The 22,770-nt window shown below is 37.2% G+C and overlaps 1 protein-coding gene across 1 annotated transcript in view; it reads right to left on the reverse strand.

Annotated features, from left to right (window-relative positions):
* Nucleotides 1-6: 6 nt before the first annotated feature.
* LOC104856579 (epidermal growth factor receptor kinase substrate 8) overlaps nucleotides 7-22,770 on the reverse strand; it is a 90,968-nt gene continuing 68,204 nt past the window's right edge. Inside the window, exons 16-21 of the mRNA XM_010616054.3 lie at nucleotides 21,301-21,409; nucleotides 20,348-20,491; nucleotides 10,060-10,282; nucleotides 4,140-4,320; nucleotides 3,030-3,159; nucleotides 7-871 (exon numbers count right to left, since the gene is read on the reverse strand). Of these exons, the coding sequence (XP_010614356.1) occupies nucleotides 758-871; nucleotides 3,030-3,159; nucleotides 4,140-4,320; nucleotides 10,060-10,282; nucleotides 20,348-20,491; nucleotides 21,301-21,409 (901 nt within the window). The 3' untranslated portion in view covers nucleotides 7-757. The remainder of the gene's footprint in view (nucleotides 872-3,029; nucleotides 3,160-4,139; nucleotides 4,321-10,059; nucleotides 10,283-20,347; nucleotides 20,492-21,300; nucleotides 21,410-22,770) is intronic.

Here is a 22,770-nt window from a genome sequence, read left to right on the forward strand (position 1 = left end):
CGTTAAGCAAAATACTGTTGTGTACACCAACGTGGGCTATGTCCTTTGACAGGTCTGGAGTGCATGTGACCTTTTCCACTTGTGCTTTCCATATATAAGAACACAGTATATATAATAGGCAGGGTAGAAACTAAAGCAAAACACAAGCTATGCAAGGAACTGGAATCAACAGAGCCATGACTAAGAAAACGTCTTGGGAGTGTCATATTCATGTTTGCACGTTCAAGGCCTGGCTATACTTCATGATTCATTCAAATGTTTTAAAGTTTTTTTAAACTGTTGGCATTAAGAACTTCGTATCAATCTATCATTGAATGTGTCAGAGGAGAAAACTAAGCAAGCAGAGGCTGGCCTAAGTGAGCTGAATGACAGACACTATGGTCACAGAAAATTGAAATTGTTAACATTTTGAATTATAGAGTATCTTTGCTTTGCTGCAGTGAATAAATTCACTACTGTCCAAAAACAAAATCAACTTCTACTTATGAGATGGAATTAAATAATTAATAAAGGAAACCTCACAGAAAAAGTTATTTTCAAAGGTGAATAAATTCAGCTGAGATTTTTCAGTTTTAATAAAAGCAATGGGCCCAGAAGCCAGTCCCCTGCTTACCTGGGTATGGATTGGGTATTTTTATGGCAATAAATTATATATACCAAGAAAAATGAATCTGACATCATCTTCAAGGCTTCTTAAAACAAAGCATGGTGGAATAATGCCAAGAATAATAAAGTTTAAAAACAAATAAATGGCAAATTAGTGACTGCTTCCTTCATCAAAAGATTCCACTCCTGAATCACTAGCAGCAGCACTGATTTTTTCCTGTCGTCTTCGCATAATTTCTTGCAATTCCGAACTGCCATTGCTATCCTAGAAAACAAACATGGGTCAGACAAGATGGTTACTGGCTTGTGTCAACAGTGGCTCGTGCAATGAAAAGGATCAGAGTAAAAATCGACTGTGGTTTTCTTCTAGTATTTCCCTGGGAAAACTAACTCTTTCCCCTCATGTAAATGAAGATTCTGGACTATCCCAACATATGATAACTAATAACTACGAATTTTACAAAATGTCTTGAAGCAGTTCATTCACTACACCTTCCATGTGCATTCAAGATCAATAATGAAGGTGGAAAGCTCTAGATTCCCTGAAAGAGTACATGTATATAAATAGGAACAGTAACACAGTAATTTATGGAACACTTTTCAGATCACGGAAGACACCCATCTTCCTTTAGCAGATTTAAAAACAGGTCCAAGAGTGGGCTCAGAAAGCCAAGTTTCCCTTCAGACATTTCTGACCTGAGCCCTCTGCTTACTCCGTCTCATCAGCAGAGATTCCTGGCAACACAAGTAAGAAATCTGGAAGATGAACTAGATCTAAGAAGAGGGTGGGGTGCGAAGGTGGGAACCTGAAGACCCTTATGCAGCCAGCCTCAGCTTCAAATCACACCCAGAGAACTGGCAGCAAGAGATCAGAAGGAAGTGGGCAGCAAACGCAGTGACACTGACACATAGTTCTGCAGTGAAGCGATTCAGGAAATTTAAGAATACAGAATTTTGTAACATAGCTTTAAGGAGCCTTTTATATACTCTTAACAAAGTTAGAATGTATACTGGTAATAAAATAGCTCGAGGAACTATATATTCCTTATTCATACTCAACCTAGAGAAAACAATCATCCAACCCTTCTATTAGACTCCTAAGATCAATGTTGTAGGAAAAACTTCCAACAGAAATACAATTTCACTCAATAGAGAAAGGTTACAGGATTATATGTACAAAGCTGTTCTACCTTAACTATTGGATTTATACAATATGCCTGCTAGAGATAATTATATATCAATTTCATGCCAAAACTTGTATCTTTTCATTTGAGTCCAAGCATAATTTTCGTGCAACTGTCAAGAGCTGTGGGATGTAACAACTGGAAAACACTACCCTTCCACAGCTTACTGGAAGGACAGTAGCTAGAAGCTTAAGTATATCCAGTCTAGAGAATATTTACTCTCCTGACTTCATACAGACAACTTTGATAAAATAATTACTCTTCAGGACTCTCTTATTTTCAATGATCCTTAATATTTCTCCTGAGATTACTTAATGTATTATTAGGTACACAGTTAGGATTTTAAAACTTCATAGCCTATAAAATCTCCAAACTAAATATTAAAAATGGGCAAAAGAATTCTGGCCTCCTAATTCACTCAGATGTGAATTTTCTTTATTTTGTCAAAATTAAAATTCAATGAAAAAAATGGAAATGAAGTGTTTGTAAATGGGGAGGGGAGGAGAGGGTGAAGGGAGGGCAGGGACAAAGGGAAAAAAATGAGAACCAAGACCTGTCAGGTAAAGGTGCAAGATCCCAATGATGAATGTAACTGTACTGTATACAGAGAATGTACCAATAAACTCAATGAGAAAAAACAATTCTTACGTGGCAGCAGTTAAAACACATGAAATGAGCACATATGACTTTTACTAAAAGTTTTCTAGAGGTTGAGTATGAATAAGGAATATATAGTTCCTCAAGCCATTTTATCGCCAGTATACATTCTAACTTTGTTAAGAGTATATAAATTACTCCTTAAAGGTATGTTGTTTCAAAATATGTTCAAGCTCCATTATATGACCATTTATAATAAATTAATTTTCCTCTATATGGTAATTGATGGTGTCCAGTGACAATTATGAAAAGGTTGAGTATGAATAAGGAATATATAGTTCCTCAAGCCATTTTATCGCCAGTATACATTCTAACTTTGTTAAGAGTATATAAATTACTCCTTAAAGGTATGTTGTTTCAAAATATGTTCAAGCTCCATTATATGACCATTTATAATAAATTAATTTTCCTCTATATGGTAATTGATGGTGTCCAGTGACAATTATGAAAGTCAAATTTAATTCAGCTCTGGAAGAAAAAGACATAGGCCAGAGCAGACAAAACAACTGTTTGCAGAGTTTTTACTCTGCAGTCCCTGCTCTCGCCTATGTGGGAGCCCCCACCGTGGGTGCTGAGTCCTACCTCCAGGGCAGCCTTCTGCACGGTGATCTGGCTGAACACTCTGGCCCCTTCTGGGCACACCGTCCTCAGTTCATCTTTGTTGAGAGAGAAAAGCTGTGCACCATTTAACACTCCAAGACTATTGACCGTCCTGAAAAAAAAACAAAAACCCAAGCATTAAAAACACTGTCCAGAAAAAACAATGAAACAAAATTTTCTGTTTCTGCTACTAACCTCTCTTTTTCAAGCGCTCCATAAACAGGGACACTTCTCAAATGCACTATCTACAGTAAGTAGTTAATGTGATGACAAGTGACTACCAGGAAGTTGACCCTGTGATCCCACGCCTTTTCTAAACAAGATAATTGGTCACCAAGTACCCGAAGACAGTGGTCCTCATACCAGTACTGTTCAGTGTCAATTCCTTGAAATGTGGCCTTTCATGAAAAACAGTTTTGTAGTAATCTGGCAGTTGATTAACTATTGCATCTCCTTTTTTAAATCATGCTGGGTAAATGAATTTATAACGTGTCAAGATTCCCAGGATATGTACTATTCAAATAGTTCAGTGTGGCAACTGCACTCTGTACCAATGTACCAAATACACATAGAATGTTTATAGACATTTCAATGATAAATAGGACCTCTATCATGGGCTTCTTAAAGGAAAACCTATTAATTATATATTATATATTAATCTCTTAAGATTATAATCGATGATGGGCCAAGCTACTTGTTCTTTATTGACTGGAGCCAGCCCATTGGGTCACAGGCGGCAAGCGTGGTTACCACCTTACATGAGCACAGGAGCCCTGCTAGGACTAGAGTCCGACCCTGTGTACCCTGAAGAGGGTGAAAGCAAGCTACCGGGCCTTGCAACTGCTGACAGCTGTCCAAGGGGACCAAAGATGAACAGATACTACCAGCGAGTAAACAGTGGCATCATGTGAGTTATTCCTTCATCTTCCAATCTTTTCTGTAGCTCAGAATAGCCTCTTCCTGAATACGGAACAGTGGTCCACCATTCATCTGGGCTCTAGCATTTTTGAGAATTATCTGTGACATGAAAATGACCTGGCAAGAAATCAGACATGCTTCCTGCTTGGACCCCCAAGGTGCTCAGAGACTCACACAGGGTTGAACCCCTTTGATTGCAGCCATGTCTTCACTTCCTCTGGTGTGGAATCGTATGTGATGTTGATGACTGGCACGTTCTGCCGTGGCACCTGGAACTTCTTCTGTGCGGCGCTGCGCCCAATGGTCAGCCTGTGGATGAGCTCATCCTGCACCTCTTCCATCTGAGACTTCCGTCCTGGACACCAACAGGGAGCGGATCACACTTGAAAATCTTGAACATGGCGGCCCTTGCTAGAACCCCGATCCCAGTGACATGCGGTCCAACAAGGCTTACACTCAAGAGTTCCTTCTATCTTCCCTTACTTTTATTCCAACCCAGTGTACATTCACGACCGATTATTAAAATGTCTTCCTGGCTCTTCTCACCTCTCCTTACTGTGCTTATCTAGCAAAACCTTACCCAGGTTAATTTACCATGCTTCTTATTCTGCACCTGCACCCATGCAGCTGCATGTGACAAAGCAGAGACGCACAGGCTTGCGTCACGCTCATGATGTGAGGTGCAGCCGGGCTCTGCATGCTCCTTGACATGTATGCTTTTCCTCAGGGCTCTGGTTCTCTACTGGGGACAGTTCTGATGCCAGGGGACACTGGCAACATCTAGCTGTTACAGCCGAGAGCCTCATCTCGTGGCCACATAAAGGCTGGGGACTCCCAAATCGTCCTACCAGTCCCATTACTCAGAACTCTGAATCTATTTATGTTGTCTACGTGGCATATTTATTAGATATCTATTAAGTATCTGGAAAATATGTCAAATAAAAAATGTCCAAACCTGAATTTTTGATCTTCCCAAAGTATGCTGTTAGCACATTTTTTACTTGCTTTTAGGCTTCTCAGTACAGTTACTGGCAATGATATCTTCCCAGTTCTTCTGATAAAATACCATGGAGCTATACTTGATTCCCCATTGTATACAATGTGTAATTCATGAGAAAACCCTACAAATTCTACCACCAAAATATGCCTAACATCCAAGGACACCACTCTATTTTTGTTGTTGTTATTAGAAGCTTGGTCTAAGCTACGAGCCAGTTTAACAGGTTTACCTGCTCCTTCTCTCTCTCTCTCTCTCGACCACCGCACCCATCTCTCTTCATTCTCTTCTCAGTATAACAGCATAATGACCTTTATAATCCAAGTCGGATATTGCAGCTCTTCTGCTCAGAGCACTCCCACATGACCCCCCAGGACACATCCCATATGACCACCTCCTCTTCAAGGTAATCATGTGACTCCCCTCCTGAACCCCAAACTCCAACTCCCCAGTACATCCTTGGTGCTTTTCAAATTTAAGGACCATCCAGACTCTTCTGCCTGAAACACTTTCCTCCAAACAGCCTCTCCCCTGACTTATCCAAAGTTGCATCCCTTCCCCACAGCATTCTCTGTGCACAGAACTGTATTATTCTCCTAGTTACTTAGCACTTTCTAATATTCTCTGCGACTGTAATTGTTTATATATCTTCTTTCATTAAAATAGAAGTGTGAGTGCAAAAAGGCATTTTATCTGTTTTGTTTGCTTCTATATTCTCAGTATCTGGACCTGTACTGACTGAACAAGTGAATGAGTGAGGTGTTTTCTTGACTTTTCCACTGAGAGAGGCCTTGAAAACTCTTAAACAACCAAGTAAGAAAATGGAGGCCAAGAGCAGAGAAGTAGTCTGGCAAAGTCACATTAGTAATTACAAGTGGAATTTACCTAGCACTAGATTAAATGACTTTCAGTTCAGGGCTATTTTGTGGTCTAAGTCAAGGAAACTACTTTTAATAAACATACCAACTATCCTTCTCCTCCGTTTTATGCATATATGTGTTATTTTATTTACTTTATATGTTATTTTATGCATATATATCTATATAGATATCTATATAGATATATATATCTCCCTTATAAGAAAATAGGAAAGGAATGAAGATAGGAAATAATGTTTGTGAGCATATTTTTTAAAATATACATGCATAGATAAGCACAGTAAATGTTTATATATTGTTTTCAAAAGTTAAGAACAATAAACACAGTAATACAATTAACTAACTTGAAAAGTGGCAATAACCTGGGCACTATGGGTACATTTGTGACCACTGTTTTGATGTAGGTCTATGATTTTTTTTTTCTTTTCAAGGGAAATGTTTTAGAAAGTTTTTGGTGCACTGGGCATTTAGTTCAGTAGTTCCACTGCGTGCTTCGCAAGCACAAGGTCCCAAGTTCGATCCCCGGTACCCAAAGAAACAAAAAACCCAAAAAATGCTCCAAACACTAGAAAGTGTTTGGTGTTCCTGGGAAATAAATGTGAGATAATCAGCTAGTGTTATTATTTCAGTCTAAATTTTTTTAGTTGCTCAAGTATTTAGGAAACCTTTTGAAGAATATGTCCAAAGAAGAAGAATGAAGGAGGCAGAGAGGAAGGAAAGAAGACAGGGAGAAGGAAAAGAAGGAAGGAGGAAAATTAGAGAGTTGAGAGAGAACACTACTACCTTGCTTAGTAAGAGCACTAGCATTTCATTGCTATACACCATATAGCATATGAATCCACTTCGGAGAAATAAAATACAGCTACATTAAAGGATTTACACTCAAGTATTCATGCTGTCTACCAATTAGCCACCACACTGATGATCACAAGGCCACAGCGTAGTTTTCTGTGGATACAAAAACCTCTTTCTTATGTGCTGCTGGCTTTTGCTTGCATGATCAATGTTCTAGCACACAACAAACCAGACTAACTTCATACCTCTTTCTAAAATAGCACTTCTGATTACAAAAGATTAACTTCAAATAAAAGGACTAACATTTCAAAGGAAATCAAAGAAATACAATGCAACTAAAGTATGGGCATCTTCTAAAATGTTGAGAGCCTTTTTGGATGCTGTAATAAACTGGTGTGAACAGCCTGTGTAACAGCTCCACAAGGCTAGTCTGACCCCATTACAGTCATTCTGCCGCCGAAGGGGGTCTTGTCCTGGACAAATGCCGCATTTTAAAAGCAGGTATGTTGGCTTCTTGCCCTAACATGGCTATTGCATAACATGTTTCAGTATTCACTTTCTAGTTCCTTCCATTTTATTTTATCAAAAGTTTAGGCAACAAGCAAAGAATGTACATAAGATGAACGGGCACATTTTGAGAAAAATCTGACCCTCAATGAATACACACATACTGCATATCTATCTGGTTCTAAAAGACTTTTAAAAAGACCTAATGCTCATTCAGAAAAAAAAATTTTTTAAGTCCTCAAAAAAGTTCCATAAAGACATATTTGTTCTATAAAGATAAATGATTGATGTCACTATAGTTTTGACAAAGGAATTTGACATGTCATTGTGAGCTTTTATTATTTTAAAGAAACAAGTATATACATTAATTTAGGAAGAAATGTTCATATTTTATATGCCATTAAAAAAAACATTTGAAAACAATGAGTCACAATTATTAGGAGAATTCTCTGCCTTTAAAAGTGTCCAAACTATGCCTCTTTCCCATTAGGTTATTCTTAGTTTCTTCAAGTAGGACAAGGAACAAACTGTTCCAACCCACATGCTGTTCAAAATAGGGCCTAGATGCCCATGAACTTTGATCTTAGCCCTGGAAAAGAGTCCCACAGTGCCAAAGATTGCTGTGCTGACGTATCATGGAGGTAAATTATACAAACTTGTGGGAAGAATGAAGGAAGGAAAAGTATTTCTAAAAAAAAATTTCCCCTAGGGAAATCAATACACTATTTATAGAACTTATCTTAAAACTATTTTTTAGTGTCTATGAAAAAAAGGATCTTTTAAAAAAATCCACATAAATTTTAAAAACTTAGTTGCATATTACATTGTTATTAGTTATACACAATTATCCGCAAACAGTCATATACATAATTGTTTCTGCTGCACAAAGTTAACTGTTCTTTTAAGTTTTTAATTTTCTGGTAAGCTCAAGATATAAATAAGAAACTTATTTCAATCAACTACACTTAGAAAAGAAAGTAATATATAAAAGTAGCCTTGTTTATTGCACTTAACTAGAATCCTAGAACAGTTGAACAATGATAGTTTTAGTGTCTTCTTTTTCATTATTTTTAATTTAGCAAGAAGGATCACAACTGAACAGATGTGACTGTGACAAACACACATGAAAAAGCAAGACAAGAGTAAGAGTGAGAGGCTCAGGAATTATGTTTTGAACACGAATCTCAGCATCGATCTCAGCTGTGAAGATACTGTTCAGTACGTGCACCTGAATGTCAGAGATGGGGTCCGAAACAAAGACCAAGTTGGGACCTTTTACATTTCCAACCAGGCAGACAGCGTGAATGAAATGGAAGCTACTGCTCATTTATAGCAACGGTCTGTTTGTATGGAACAAAGAATAAAGAACCCTGGGAGAGACCCACATGGACAGAATGACAGTGAAACAGTTTACACAAACACACATGCCCACCCTTCACATACTTTTATTGTATTGACGATATATGAAGTATCTTCCTGGCTGTAGTTTTTTAGGAGCATTATATAACAAGCACAGGTAAAGCAAAGTAATTTACCAATACTTTAAACACAGAATTTGGACACTAAATACACAGACATGCCGTGCACTGCAAAAAAATTTAAAAAGCTTAGCTTTTCCTTTAGTTCTCAAAATATCTATAGTCCTTTCTCCCTCAATGCTGACATAACCCAAGTGGCCCTGGTATCTTTTCTTTCTGGTTACTTAAATACAGTTTTCACAAAAACCATTCTAATAAAACTCAAACTTCATTTATCAAAATACGAAGTTGAAGTCTAAATCATATGAAATCCGAATTTCAAGGGTAAATCTGAGTTTGCTATTGCTGGTGAGTCCATTATGCTTGTGTGACTATGTGTGTATCTCACAATAGCAAATATGAGGGAGAGTAGGATGCTGCTTAACAGATAACCACTGTCCAGCAGATGCCCATAGCATGCAATGGTGACGTCCAAAACAGTGTCTCTAGACAACACCAAATGCACCCTGGCTGGGAAGGCAAGAGGGGGGCAAAATCACCTCGAGCTAAGTACCACTGGACTAAGTGCCTTCCATGCATTATCTCACTAAATGGTCACACTGCTCCAATGCAGCAGGTATCATTATTCCCTCTGCCAGTTTTCAGATGAAGAACGAAGGGATTTACCTAATTGTTGAAAGTCACCTGGCCGGTAAGTGATGTTTCCCTTTACAAATTCCAGTATACCTGTCTCTAGAGTCAGCATTCAGCCACCAGAATGCAATGGAACATGTGTAAAAATACGTGAGAGAGGAGAAACTGTCCTGTGTTTTAGAGGAATTACTTAGAGGTCATAAAACTTTCTTATTTAGTCTTCCTGCAATCTATGAAGTATCATACAAGTATTGAATGACTACTATATTTCATACCATTTCACACCAGCAGAATCAATAATAAACTGTGATGTTTCCCTTTACAAATTCCAGTATACCTGTCTCTAGAGTCAGCATTCAGCCACCAGAATGCAATGGAATGTGTGTAAAAATATGTGAGAGAGGAGAAACTGTCCTGTGTTTTAGAGGAATTACTTAGAGGTCATAAAACTTTCTGATTTAGTCTTCCTGCAATCTATGAAGTATCATGCAAGTATTGAATGACTACTATATTTCACCTTTACAAATTCCAGTATACCTGTCTCTAGAGTCAGCATTCAGCCACCAGAATGCAATGGAATGTGTGTAAAAATATGTGAGAGAGGAGAAACTGTCCTGTGTTTTAGAGGAATTACTTAGAGGTCATAAAACTTTCTGATTTAGTCTTCCTGCAATCTATGAAGTATCATGCAAGTATTGAATGACTACTATATTTCATACCATTTCACGTCAGCAGAATCAATAATAATATTTCATTCATTCCCATACTTTTTACACGCAGAATAAAATCTGCCCCAGGAAACTTACGGTCCACTGGAAGCTGTCTGTATCTCTGGCCATCTCGCACAGTACTGCCCCCGCTGTCACTGGAGCCACTGTTCTGACGAGTGATATTCGCCGGGACCTTTGACATGGGAACAGGGGCTGGTACTGAAGGGGGAAGAGGGACAGGAACGGGAGCTGGTGTTGGAGGAGGTGACGGGGCAGAAGGAGTATCAGTTGGTCTTGGGCCATACTCCATCCTTTGTTTCTATAAAAAGACAAGTAATTTTAAATTTATAAATATATATAAGCCTAGGTTAAAAAAACAAATTATACACTGAAAGGACACTCTTAGCTACTTATTTATAAAATTATGTTACAAACCCACAACAGATTTATATGTGTGTATACACACTCACCTTCACATATTGCATCCAATGTGGTATAATAATCATTAAGAATCATCTTATAAACATTTTATATATTTGTTCAATGACAATATGTAAGTTTACAGGCAAGGATATACCATGAGCAAATAGTACTGGAAAAATAAATTTAGACTTGGAATCACAGGAGACCTGAATAGTCAATTTGTGATTCTTTTATAATTTACCTTAGTAATAATTTCTAAAGCCATTGGAAGTCAATGCCAATAGGACCAATATCACTTCTTTTATATGTATGCCATATGCAAAGGTTTTTGATTCTGTTGTCCCCAGGTTATTGTGAAAGGGGCAGTATGCTAGTAAGCACAGGGCATATGCTTTAAAAGAGACAAATGCTCTTAAAATGTTGCTATTAATTTTTTCAGGGCACAACTCTTTCTGCCACCAGAAAATGGGAATGGGGTGAGGTAGATGGTTGTGGGGCTGGGGTTTTAGCCCGGGAGGTGAGATCAGTGGTAGAGCACTCGCCTAACATGAGCAACATTCTGAGTTCCATACCCAGTACTACAAAAACAAAAAGGTAAAGTCTTAAATTAAATATTTAGGACTACAACTTACAAATGAGCTAGAAAAAAAGGTGCATATTTTAAAAAGCAGATGTGATAATATATGCAATATTTTCAAATAATATTTTAATCATGTATTAGGCAATTATAAAATATTTATGCATATTCTTTATAAAATACACAATAAAACTTTAAACGGAAACAAAAAAATTGCACCTAATAGTTAACTGTATCACAAGAGGCTCCAAATTCTGAAAGGCATATCAATCATCTTTATAGACTCAAAGACACAGAAAGCAATGACTTGTAACTCAGCTAAAGTTTCAATGTTACTCCAATACAATTTTAATTATTGTAAAATTTAGGTTTAGCATGCAAAATACAAAAAAACCAAAAAACAAAAAAACTTTTGAAATCTGGTCATTTGATTATAACAATATTTACTTTTAATTCCAAATTGGCCCAAATATAAGATAATATTGATTTTAAGAGAGTCCTCCCCAATTTCCACAGAGATTAAAAACATAAAAATACACAGCACGCACACATCATTTCTAAGTTAAATCATTACTCAAAAAAAACAAAACAAAACAAAACAAAAACAAAACACACCAATCTTCATCATGCTGCTGTCAGAGCAAATGATTACCCCCTGTGGAAGCCGTACGGAGGGAGCCTCTTTCTTTTCTGTTGTTTCTTAAAAAACTACTCAGCCAGTGGGGTGGAGAGGGTGGAAAAGATGTAATGCACAGGTGGAAGGAGAACTGAAAGTTTACAGTGCTGCGAGATACTGTCCGGTACTGGGAATAGAACTCAGGACCTTGCTCTTGTCAGGAAGGTACAGCACCTTTTAGCTAAATCCCCAGTCAGTGCTGCTAGATATCGAGGGAGCAGGAGGTCATAGGGAGAGGCAGGGTAAGAGAAGAGGAGGGCGAGCAGGTAAAGAATATCCCATGGAGTGAGATGGGACAGAAGTGGGTTACTAATCTGCCCAAGGCCTAGAAACATTTCTACAGTATTCAGTAATATAATGCATGACTATTATACTTCACAAAATAGTCTTCCTATATTTGGGCCAATAAACACTTAAAGGAATCAAAATACAGCAAGCATCAGAATATACTTAGCACACACCAAAGTCACTTGACCTCTCTATGTCAATGTCCCTTCACAAGAATGTGCTTTGCATGTAATTTCACAAAGCTTAACAAATTCTCACATTAGGGTTTCAAAAATGTCAAAATTTATTGTTTTTAAAGCATAGAAAATGCTAAACACTCTGCATTCTGTGGTGATTCATATTTTCTGCTTTCATAAAAACAAGAACAGCTAATGTTTTGCTACCCATCAAATAACACTGTGCAAGACTGAATACACTGTGTGTTATCATCATGATGAAGCATGTATACAGTTCACCAAATGTTTGGTGCCTTCCTTCTTTCTTCTGCTATTGCTATACAGTGGGACCTTGTCAGCATGACCTAACAGAACAGTAAGTTTTAAAAAAATAAACCTCATATGAAAATTTCCAAACCCATGTGAAAACTGTTTATGACTTAACAGCATCGATTATGTTTGCTTGCATATTTTCTCTTAGTCTCTCCTCCTGCCTCCTTCTTCCAACCATGGGAAGTGAGAAAAGGTGCCTCCCTGTATTCTCCATGCCCACTGCCCACCGTCTGCTCTTCCTTTCATTAATTCTGCCTCCTGGTTACCTCCAGTTGGAGGTATGGCATGACTCCTTCATACCCTCAGATTATGGAAAGTCTTGAAGCCTTTTCCTCCTGCACCAAAGGCCTGAAAGCTCCAATCAAGAAATCCTGACCAACTTCCCAGTTGTGACTTACTGGGACTTTCCCAGTAAATAGCACTGAAAATGCTATACTCCCACAAAGCCCTCAATTGTGGGTAAGTGTTGGATCAAACTGCTGGGGGTCACTTTAGCACTGAAACTGTCAATTCCTAACTCCAGCCTCTTTTCCCTCCCAATGAAAGGTTACGCCTATAATAGTAACACTTTTTGTCTTTCTCTGAAAGAACTCAGAATTTCTAGACCTTACAGGAAATTGACTTTCCTATCAATGATTAAATTGGATTGAGTTACTTTTTCTTAGCAACTAAAGCTGAGTACAAATTCTCGTGTAGGGTTAAACAGAGTTACTGAGAGATAAGCTCCTGATTCGTGCAAGATACTGCTTCAGAGGGGAAATTATGCAAGTAAGCCCAACAATGCCATTAAAATTAAATTGTTCTTAAAAATTGTAACCTACTCTGAATTACACATTTGTCTCTAAATTTAGTCTCTCTGGAGCCCTGCAATGAAAACAGTAGAGCTGGAACATTTGGAGAGTGTTAAGTCCAGAGATCGAATCCAAAAAATTATATTAAAAAGAATTGCCAGGAGGGAGCAAGTGTGGGTTACCTCAGACAGCTCGCCAAGTAATTGCTAATAGGAAAATGGAGCAAATCACATTAAATGAGAAAATTAAAACAGAGTATGGAACTAAAATAATATCAGTTGCGATTTACATAAAATATCAGAAAACATAAGCAAATCAGTTTTTGATGGCAAAATTACCTACCCAAAAGTCAACCAGTGAAAGGCCTTGTAAATATATAATTAGTTTCCATCACTCTTATGCAGCTATATAAAACTAATCATATAGATTATACCACAGGATAAACAGTGTAGTGCTTCAGCTACAACTATTTGAATTTTAAAGTATCATGTTAAGATATTATGATATAGGTTCATTTTCTTACACTCTATAAAGAATTTAGAGTGCATTAAATATAAATGCACTGCTTTTTAACAGCTGCTTTTACAAAAGGGAATATACATTCATGTAATGATTCTCGTGTGCTTTGGTTCTGAACTTGAAAGCAGTCCAAACAGAACATTTTTATAATTGTGTGCATATGTATGCTGGACAGTAATTATATACTTTAGAGTGGTTGTTATTCAAGTTTTCACAAAAAAATGTTAGGGAAAAATGTCAGTATGTGAGGCAGAATAAAAAGTACCATCCTCAAGGTCAAATATATAAAGAATAAAACAGTGTTTACCAGGGGGCCCCACAAGGGCACTGGAAAGAGGTAAAAGATGATTATATGATGGAAAGTAGCAAATATGTAGGCTGCACAAGTAGAAAGATCAATATACAATGTGAGTGCTGTAGCTAGTAACAGCATCTTGAGCTCAGGAGTTTTCCTAAATAGATCACAGCTCTTCCTGCCCACAATGTGATGGGTAATTGTGTGGGATGGCGGCTATGTTATCTGAGTACTGCACATTTTACTACACTGTACATGTACATCATACATGTGTATCTTAAACACAAAAGAATATACTTAACCAACAAAAAAGGGTAACTGTCCTTCTCTCAAAACCTTGCCTCTCATTAAAGAGCAGTCTTCTTACATTGTTTTAAAATGCAAATTTTAAGACTGAATATATTACCACGAAGTTGGCGGCTGGAAGATACAGCTCTTCCTGCCCACAATGTGATGGGTAATTGTGTGGGATGGCGGCTATGTTATCTGAGTACTGCACATTTTACTACACTGTACATGTACATCATACTGTGTATCTTAAACACAAAAGAATATACTTAACCAACAAAAAAGGGTAACTGTCCTCTCAAAACCTTGCCTCTCATTAAAGAGCAGTCTTCTTACGTTAAGTTTTAAAATGCAAATTTTAAAGGACTGAATATTACCACGAAGTTGGCCTGGCTGGAAGAATATGAAGAAATGATTAATAAAATAGTCACAGCCTGGGCAACTGGGCAAGATCCTGTCTCAAAACAAAATTTAAAAATTCAAAAAAGGCCGGGGATGTACTTGATCAGTGCAAAGGCCCTGAGTTCAATTCTCAGTATGAGAGAGAGTGAGAGAGTGAGAGAGCTAAGCACTCACTCAGTCTCTGTCCAGCAATATTTGTGTATCTGGATTAAGCTTGAAACATGAATAACATGGATGAACTTAGTGGTAGAAGTTTAACAGTCACCTCTAGAAAAATACTTCCACCTTTAATTTAGTGTTAAAGATGTACACAGAGGATAAGAGAATTTTGTATCTAGAGTGGATTACTGAGATCATGTAACTAGAATCCTTCTATGTTAAAGCCAAACAAACTGGAACACAGAATGATAAAATGCCATCTTTAAAGCCATGCAGTTGGCTAGTGGAAGAAGCAGGATGAGGATATTCATTTCCCAAGGCACAGGATTTGCCCGTTGTATCTTAACTGGGAGGGACCAGGTAACATGGGAAACTTAGTGTTGAATTCACAAGACCACAAAGACCAGACACTCATAATTATTTGTGTCTTGGTACAGTATATTATAACAAAAATAAACACATTCACTTAATATTTAATAATGAATAAAAGACTTCTTCAGGCTACTGGGTCTATTAGCAATAACAGCGGGGAGGAAATGGTTTCTGCTGCTGGTACAGAGCCTAAAAATTCCTGTGGGCAAATCTAGCAAGGAACCATCACAGTGTGAGAAGTCTAAGAATCAAGTCAAAAGAAATAAAGGAGTCTGTGTAGTAAACAGATTGTAGGAAGAGAGAAAGCATTCTGAATGCCATCCGTGGCCTGACTCTACAACAATTTCCTTATTTATTTATTTAAGTATGGGGATTGAACCCAGGGCCTCTGCATTGAGCTATATCCCCAGATTTTCTTTAATTTTTAAATTGTAAGACAGGGTCTTTCTAAGTCACTAATTTGCCTAGGCTGGGCTGCAGTTGCTGCTTCAGCCACCCAGAGTGCTTGGGATTGCAGGTGCGTGGCCATATGACAGGTAACAATTTTTTTAACCAAAAAACACCATTTCCCCAAAATATTTCCAAAGCATTTAGTTCCTTTCTCCCGTGGATTCATTTAATCTCTTTTTAAAATGTTCCATATCTTTTATTAATTCTTTAGTACCTTCCTCACTTTTATTTTTAAAACTTGCTAAACCATGGGGAAACACATTAGGTGGGAATATCTGTCTTTAGTGAGCTGTTAAAATAACTCCAAATGTGAGGATACGGAATAGCCTGGACTCCCAGGGACATCAGGTGACAACTCAACAACACCTAGTCACTGCTGGTGCCTGCCATCTGAAAAGGATCTCTGAGCAAAATGTGAGAACCACTGGCAAGGTCTGCCCTTGTGCCCTTTGTTCAGGGACTGCCAGGATCCAAATACAATTCTCTACTGGAAATGTGAATAGATGAAAATTGGAGTCACTACTCTGTGCATTTTAAAAATACTTAGTAACTTACAGAAGTTGCATGGAAATAGTTTACATCTCATTCCTGTATTTCCACCATGTACAAAATGTCCACTTTTTAAATGAATCATATAACTTAGGCTATTTGACTAAATGATAAAAAGTGAAAGAATAGGTGCGATAAAAGAAATGGATACATAAGTCAAGGATTTAATTCTAAACATTGATCCAATCAACTGTTACCATGAGTGGTAAAGCTCTTCTGAGAAAATATCAGTTTAACCATTCATACAGTAAAAACCTGCATGTTTATACAAGAAGACATGTTTTTATTTCAAATAAATTTTTAAAATGTATTTAAAAACTTGGAAATAAGTTTTCTCATTCTATACCCTATGATATATAGAGTGCACCAGAGCATAGGTTCTAAATCCAGAGGGCTGGGTCCCCATCCTGGTTTCATGCATTTGTGTCACTGCGGTCAAGTTATAGCTCCAGTCTAAGTTCCCTGTTTCACAAGGTTTCTGTGAGAATTAAATAAATTTGTATTTGTGAAGTGCTGAGAGAATGCCTGGCACAGCACGAGACTGACCACAGACTCATCTATTCGGGAGAGCAAGGGTCTCTGCTTTCTAAGTGGGCAGACAGCTTTAGCAGTGAATCACTAGGCATCCTGCTGCAGCACACTACAGGGATCTAAACATTTTTGCTGGGGGCAGTTTCTGTATATATCTTCAAAATTTTGATATCAGTGGATGGAAGAGACAGGTGAGAGAGAGAGAGAGAGAGAGAGAGAGAGAGACTGAGGGAGAGAGAGAGACAGAGAGAGAAATGGATGGATTGTATTTGAAGAGAAAAGACAAGGTCACTACAGGACCACAAAGGAAAGTGGGGAGCCATAGTGGATGATTTGGAGACTGGATGACCCTACAGCAGATTTTTAGGGGGATCTGCTTAGTGCTATGCTTTCTACAGTTCTGTTAATTAAATGCAATATGCCGGCACTCCTAAATATTTGTGTAGTGCATGAGTGAAAAGATGAATAAGACATGAATTGTAACCCAACTGAGTTTTAAAAGGTGAGTCTAGTGGGATCTTTTGGAGGCCCCTACAATTAGGTTCCAGTCTCCTGCCCACTGTATGATACAGGCCTGAGGGGAGAAAAAAACTAAAATACAGAACTAAGAGAGACAGAAAGTGGGATGCCGGGATGACCAATGCTGGTGCAACTGACAAAGGCCTTGGCCAATCCAAGCCACTGATTTTTATTGGTAAACAATTGGGGTAAAGGCGAGCTACATGCAAGGGCAGGACTACATAGTAGGAGGATGTGCAGCCATGAATTTTCTGTGGAAATTAAAGTAAATAAGGCTCATAAAGGGCAAGACAAAGCTTTCTCGAATTAAGAATGGAATAGACAAAATATACACCTGTAATTAGAACACTGTCCTTCTAGTTAGAAGGTTTTAATTGTGGGAATCGAATTTAGGTACAAGTTACTCTGACCTCAGCATGTAGGCTTTGGTTGGACTCATTTCTCAAAAACAAGCCAATTACAGCCTGCACTGCTTACAGCCTGCTTGGGGCACAATCAATATTCCAATCTGTGCAGGGATCACTGGAAAATACATAAATATGGTGGTGTCTTTATTGTCATTCTGAACTAAGTGGCAGGAGTTTTCTTTAGATAGTTTAGATGAAGGTATCTGTGATGCCATTGTAGCCATATAAAAATGGCCAGCATACATTTTCAAGAATTTTTTTCCATTGTACTCTGTTATTTTTCTTTATGCTATGTTTTGAGACTAGGAATCCTCTTAGAGCAGGATTTGTGCCAGATAGCAGATAGCAGATTGTCAAGCTTACTTATTAAAACTTTATAAGATCTTGGTGATTTTGTTGGGCTCAGCCCAAAGTTTTCAGGAGGTGTTAAAAAGCAGACTGTTTTTTTAATAACTTTTAAAAGTAGGGCTTTCAATCTAAACACCACATAACAGAGAGCTGCTAAACACATTTCTTTCTTTCTATCTATCTATCTATCTATCTATCTATCTATCTATCTATATATATATATATATATATCACTGCATTCGTTGCATAGAAAAAAATTTAGAAGACAGTGAGACAGTGTTGAATAGTTTAAAAGGAAGTAGCCAAACTAGGCAATGCTCAAATGGGCCACAAGTTTCTGTTTACACAAAGAAGTAAAACAAATTCCTGAAACTTGTGAGCACTCAAAAAAAAAAAAAATCTTGGTTGCGCTAAAGTTGACAAAAACATAAGATGAAGTTCTGTTAAAGAAAGAAACAGATTTTACATTCTTCAAAAGTACTCTCTCTGATTATGATAATGTACTAATTGCTTTGGTTCTATTTTAGACAGATGCAAGCTTTAAACAGAAAAGTCAACTTATAGCTCAAGGCAGGAATCAGAACTGGATTTAAAAAAGACTGAGTAGTACATGGGAAAAGGGAAGAGATACCAATTTCTTGTTTAGGAAATCTCAGTGAAGGAAAATACTTAGAATTTATGTTATTTGTAAATTTAAGTATCTATTTTTTTTTTTTTTTAGCTTGCCTATTCCTAGAAACTATGCACATGGGCAAAACCAAACTTGGACAATTTTTTTAAACTCTTAGGATTCTGCTCACAACACAGGGATATCTTTTGTGAACAGTGCTTATTATAGCTTCCCATGGGTTAAACACCAAGAGCAACCCATATATCCCAAGGACGCATGGCATACATTCTGTCACTGTTTAAAGACAAGGCCAAGGAAAGAAAATGAATAGCTGGCATTCATGAAGCACACTGAAGCCACCAGCATATTAGGTCAAACCCAGAAAAGAGTAACTTAGGAAAGAAAATGTTACAAAACCTAAGTTAGAAAATTCACTTCAAAAATTCATGGGAAATGGAGCAGGTCATACCTTGAATAATTCAAACTCCTTCCTTGGCATCAACAGCTAATGACAAATGATGAACATAAAATAAGTACACAGTAATATACATGTCAGACCCGACAAAACATAACCACAGCAAAGAGAATTTCTGCCGCCATCACTGTAGGTTATAGAGATATAGAAATTATGTGCTGATTCTTTATTTTAAATGTTTGCTTGGCTGATGGATTCTCACAAGGCCAGTCCTTCTGTACAACAGCAGGATTTCCACTGAGCCCCAGCATCATGAGGAACCGTGAGGATGTCAGCAAGCAACTTACTAAGGCAGCAGGAGAAGGACTTCAATTCTAGGTCTGCACAGGCTCGTAACTTCTGGGCAAGCTAGTCCAGACCAAGCATAAAAATTAACTGTTTTGCTCTATATCCTGTATAGCTTCTACATAAATCTATCACATTATCATCGGGTGTGCTCTTTATCTCAAGACTCTGAAAAATGGAAAGTTTTCTTCCTGGGGAGTGAGAAGGTGCCCCAGGGTCACAGGCTGAGCCCATGAGATTCCACCCATTCTGGTGTCTCACTGTCGAGTACAGATCTCAGGTCTGAAATTCCAAGGGTTTAATAATAAATGAACTCATTTATAACAGGAAATGAGATGACCAGGGTCATTGAAAATGAAAATATGGCATGGATCTTAAGAAGTATTCCATACCAAGAAGGGACAGCCTGATCTAGCAAATCTATATAATAAATATATTTTAACCTTAATTTCAAGACAGGAAAAATATTATAATCCAACTTGCACAAGTACTTATGTATTAGCATGAGATGAGTGAAAATTCAAATGTCCAGGGGCAGAACATTTAAGAGAATATTAGGGCAAAACTGGTAAAGATGAACAGCAAAACACTCTTGCCACCACCTCACTGCTACCCTCTGTCTGGGGAAGGGAACCAGGGCACAGGAACACTGTGGGTAAAAAGATGGATATGCAATTTCTGACAATGTCGGAAATATTACGGGAAAAAAGCATTCAGAGAAATGGTCACTTAGTGCTAAACATTTTGAACAATTTCTTGAAGAAATAAATCAGAAAATATGTGTATGATTCTTCACTATGTCTCTCACCCTGGCTCCAGTGGTAAGACCAATTAAATTGCAAAATCATTAATATACAAAAGTTATTTAAATTTTATGAGTGATGAATTTGAAATTTAGTAGATATTAAGTTTTGCTAAGAAACTGCAGTTACCTGTATGGTGTGTGTGTATGGTGGATCAGTGCGCCCTAATCCAGATTCTGAAGGTCTCACGATGTCCAGAATATTATTTGGCACAAACCCAGAGTCTCCACTTGCATTTCGAACTTTCCACCACTGCTTCCTATCATCAAGTATCTGCGAGAAAAGAAAGGTATAATTGCCATAAGGAAACCAATCTATGAAGGAAGCTCGATATTCATTTGCAGACTTCAATAACTTTTTCATTTCTGATGAGTGGGCTTGGCATTAATATATTTTTCATTAAATGACTCACAGGAATTGCACTAAGAATTACATGTATCACTGCAGTGAATCTATCCAACATCCCGGTACCTCCCCAGAACGCATCTGTACATATAGGGGACTAAGATGATCCTCTTAGAAAAACACATTGTTCCTATTTGTGAAATAGAGAAATGTAAAAACAATTTTTTAGCAAAATTTACTATGAACATTCCTCTTCTATATTTAGTGAGATGAACTCTTAGTTACAACCTAAGACAGAGATGTGGGTGTCACGGTAAACCACTCCCACTACCATCAGCTCACAAAATGCTGGATACATTTTATAAGCATATTAGAAGGAAAAAAAAGGGTTGTTGTTATTTTAATTAGAATACTGTGGTACATTCACACCTGAATTGATAACTACCCTTGATTCCAAAATGAAAAATCCCAGAAAAAGGAAGACAATGACATAAGCCAAGAACTCCATCTCACTGTCCCACATATTCTACACAGCTTCTGCTTGTACCTATGACACATTGGGTCAGATAGACTGGTGAAGCAGCTGACCCTTCTAAATGTGGACACCATATACTGTGTTCTTACTCATACTATAAAGAATGGTTTCTTTACCTCCACAGTTCTTTCAGGAGGGCTTTGTAAGGGAAATAAACTAGGTTCACTTTGTTAAGAGTTTTAAAAAAGGTGAAATTTGTTACCTCCAAAATATCATCCTTTAGAACTGAGAGCTCACTGTTATTCCTTGCCACAAAGTCGTACTTGGATTTGGCATATTTCTTGGGTTGTGTTTTGAGTGGGTCATAATTTCTATAAAAAGAAAGAAGATTATCATTCTGCTAGCTCTTCTACAGGCTGAAAACAAAAGCAAAACATCAAGGCCAGCCAAATTGTATCAGAACACTTTTTGACAAATTGGTCAGAGGATAGTGCAGTTTTATTATGTTTTACAGAATATGACAAATACAAAGAACTTCAGAGTTTATACTATTAAAAAGAACAGACAGAGGCTAAGGCAAAAATAAATGACAGAAAATCACAAGGCTGACTGCTACTGAGCCGAATTTAGATTTCCAAACACATGAATTCTTTACCTGTTAAATACACATATTGAATATCATTTCATTAATCACCATCTCTACTATGAAATAACAAGGATAAACATTTTTTCATAAGAATAAAAGAGACCTAAGATAATTTTCACAGTAGTGATTTATGTTCTATGTTGATTTTATTAATTCAAGCAATGTTTCTTAACCAAATAAATATATATTTAAAAAATATAACTAGGTGTCAACCTTTAAGAAAGCTCTATCCAATTACACAAATTGCAAGGGAAGGTGTGCATTAAGGACAAGACCAATAATAACCTGTATTACATAAGCAAATGAAAATTTTAATTCACTAAAGCTTTTAAAAATATTAAAAACAGATGTGGCCCCCCTTTTTTTTAAGGAAAACTCTTTTTAAAAAATCAGGCTAGGATTTAGAACACTTCACTAGTGTAAATGAGGCTTTGGGTTTGATCATCACAAACAAAACAAAAACCCAAATACCGCTTCTAATTATTAAATTAATATTAGAAGATAATATAATTAAAACTACTTTTATATATAATAAAACGATGTTTAAGATAATATTTTCTTCATATAGTTCAATAATAAAATAATTATTTCAACCCTTATTAATGTTACTCCCTAATAGCCTGCATTTACATGCCCACATTTATTCACACATCTCTACAAGAGAAAGAAAATAGAGAGTCACTATGGATGTTTGGCATCCTTGCCCGGCCAACGAGTCCTTCTTCTCACTGCCTACCATGCACTGTGGGATGCTGAGTTACTCTAAGGTCTACGGGAGGACAACTGTGGTATTGTTTATAGCTGTCACTTATCGATACTCCCTTATAGATGTCTGCTGTTTCTTGGATAGCAACTGTACTGGAGAGGGACAGGAACAAGGAGCAAAGAGGACCTGTGCTGCCTATTAGCTATTTCTGGCATATTAAAAAAAAAAGGCAGAAAAGTGAAATTATGTCTACTAATTATTGTCTGTTAATATTAAAATTTTAAAACCTATGTACCATGCATTCCCCATCTTTACTGGAATAGCTCTGTTTTGTCTTTATATAAATAAATAATTTATATATAAATATATCTACATAGACA

This window comes from Fukomys damarensis, unplaced genomic scaffold, assembly GCF_012274545.1.
Source record: "Fukomys damarensis isolate Sample0158 unplaced genomic scaffold, DMR_v1.0_HiC HiC_scaffold_19, whole genome shotgun sequence".
Classification (NCBI taxonomy): Eukaryota; Metazoa; Chordata; class Mammalia; order Rodentia; family Bathyergidae; genus Fukomys; species Fukomys damarensis.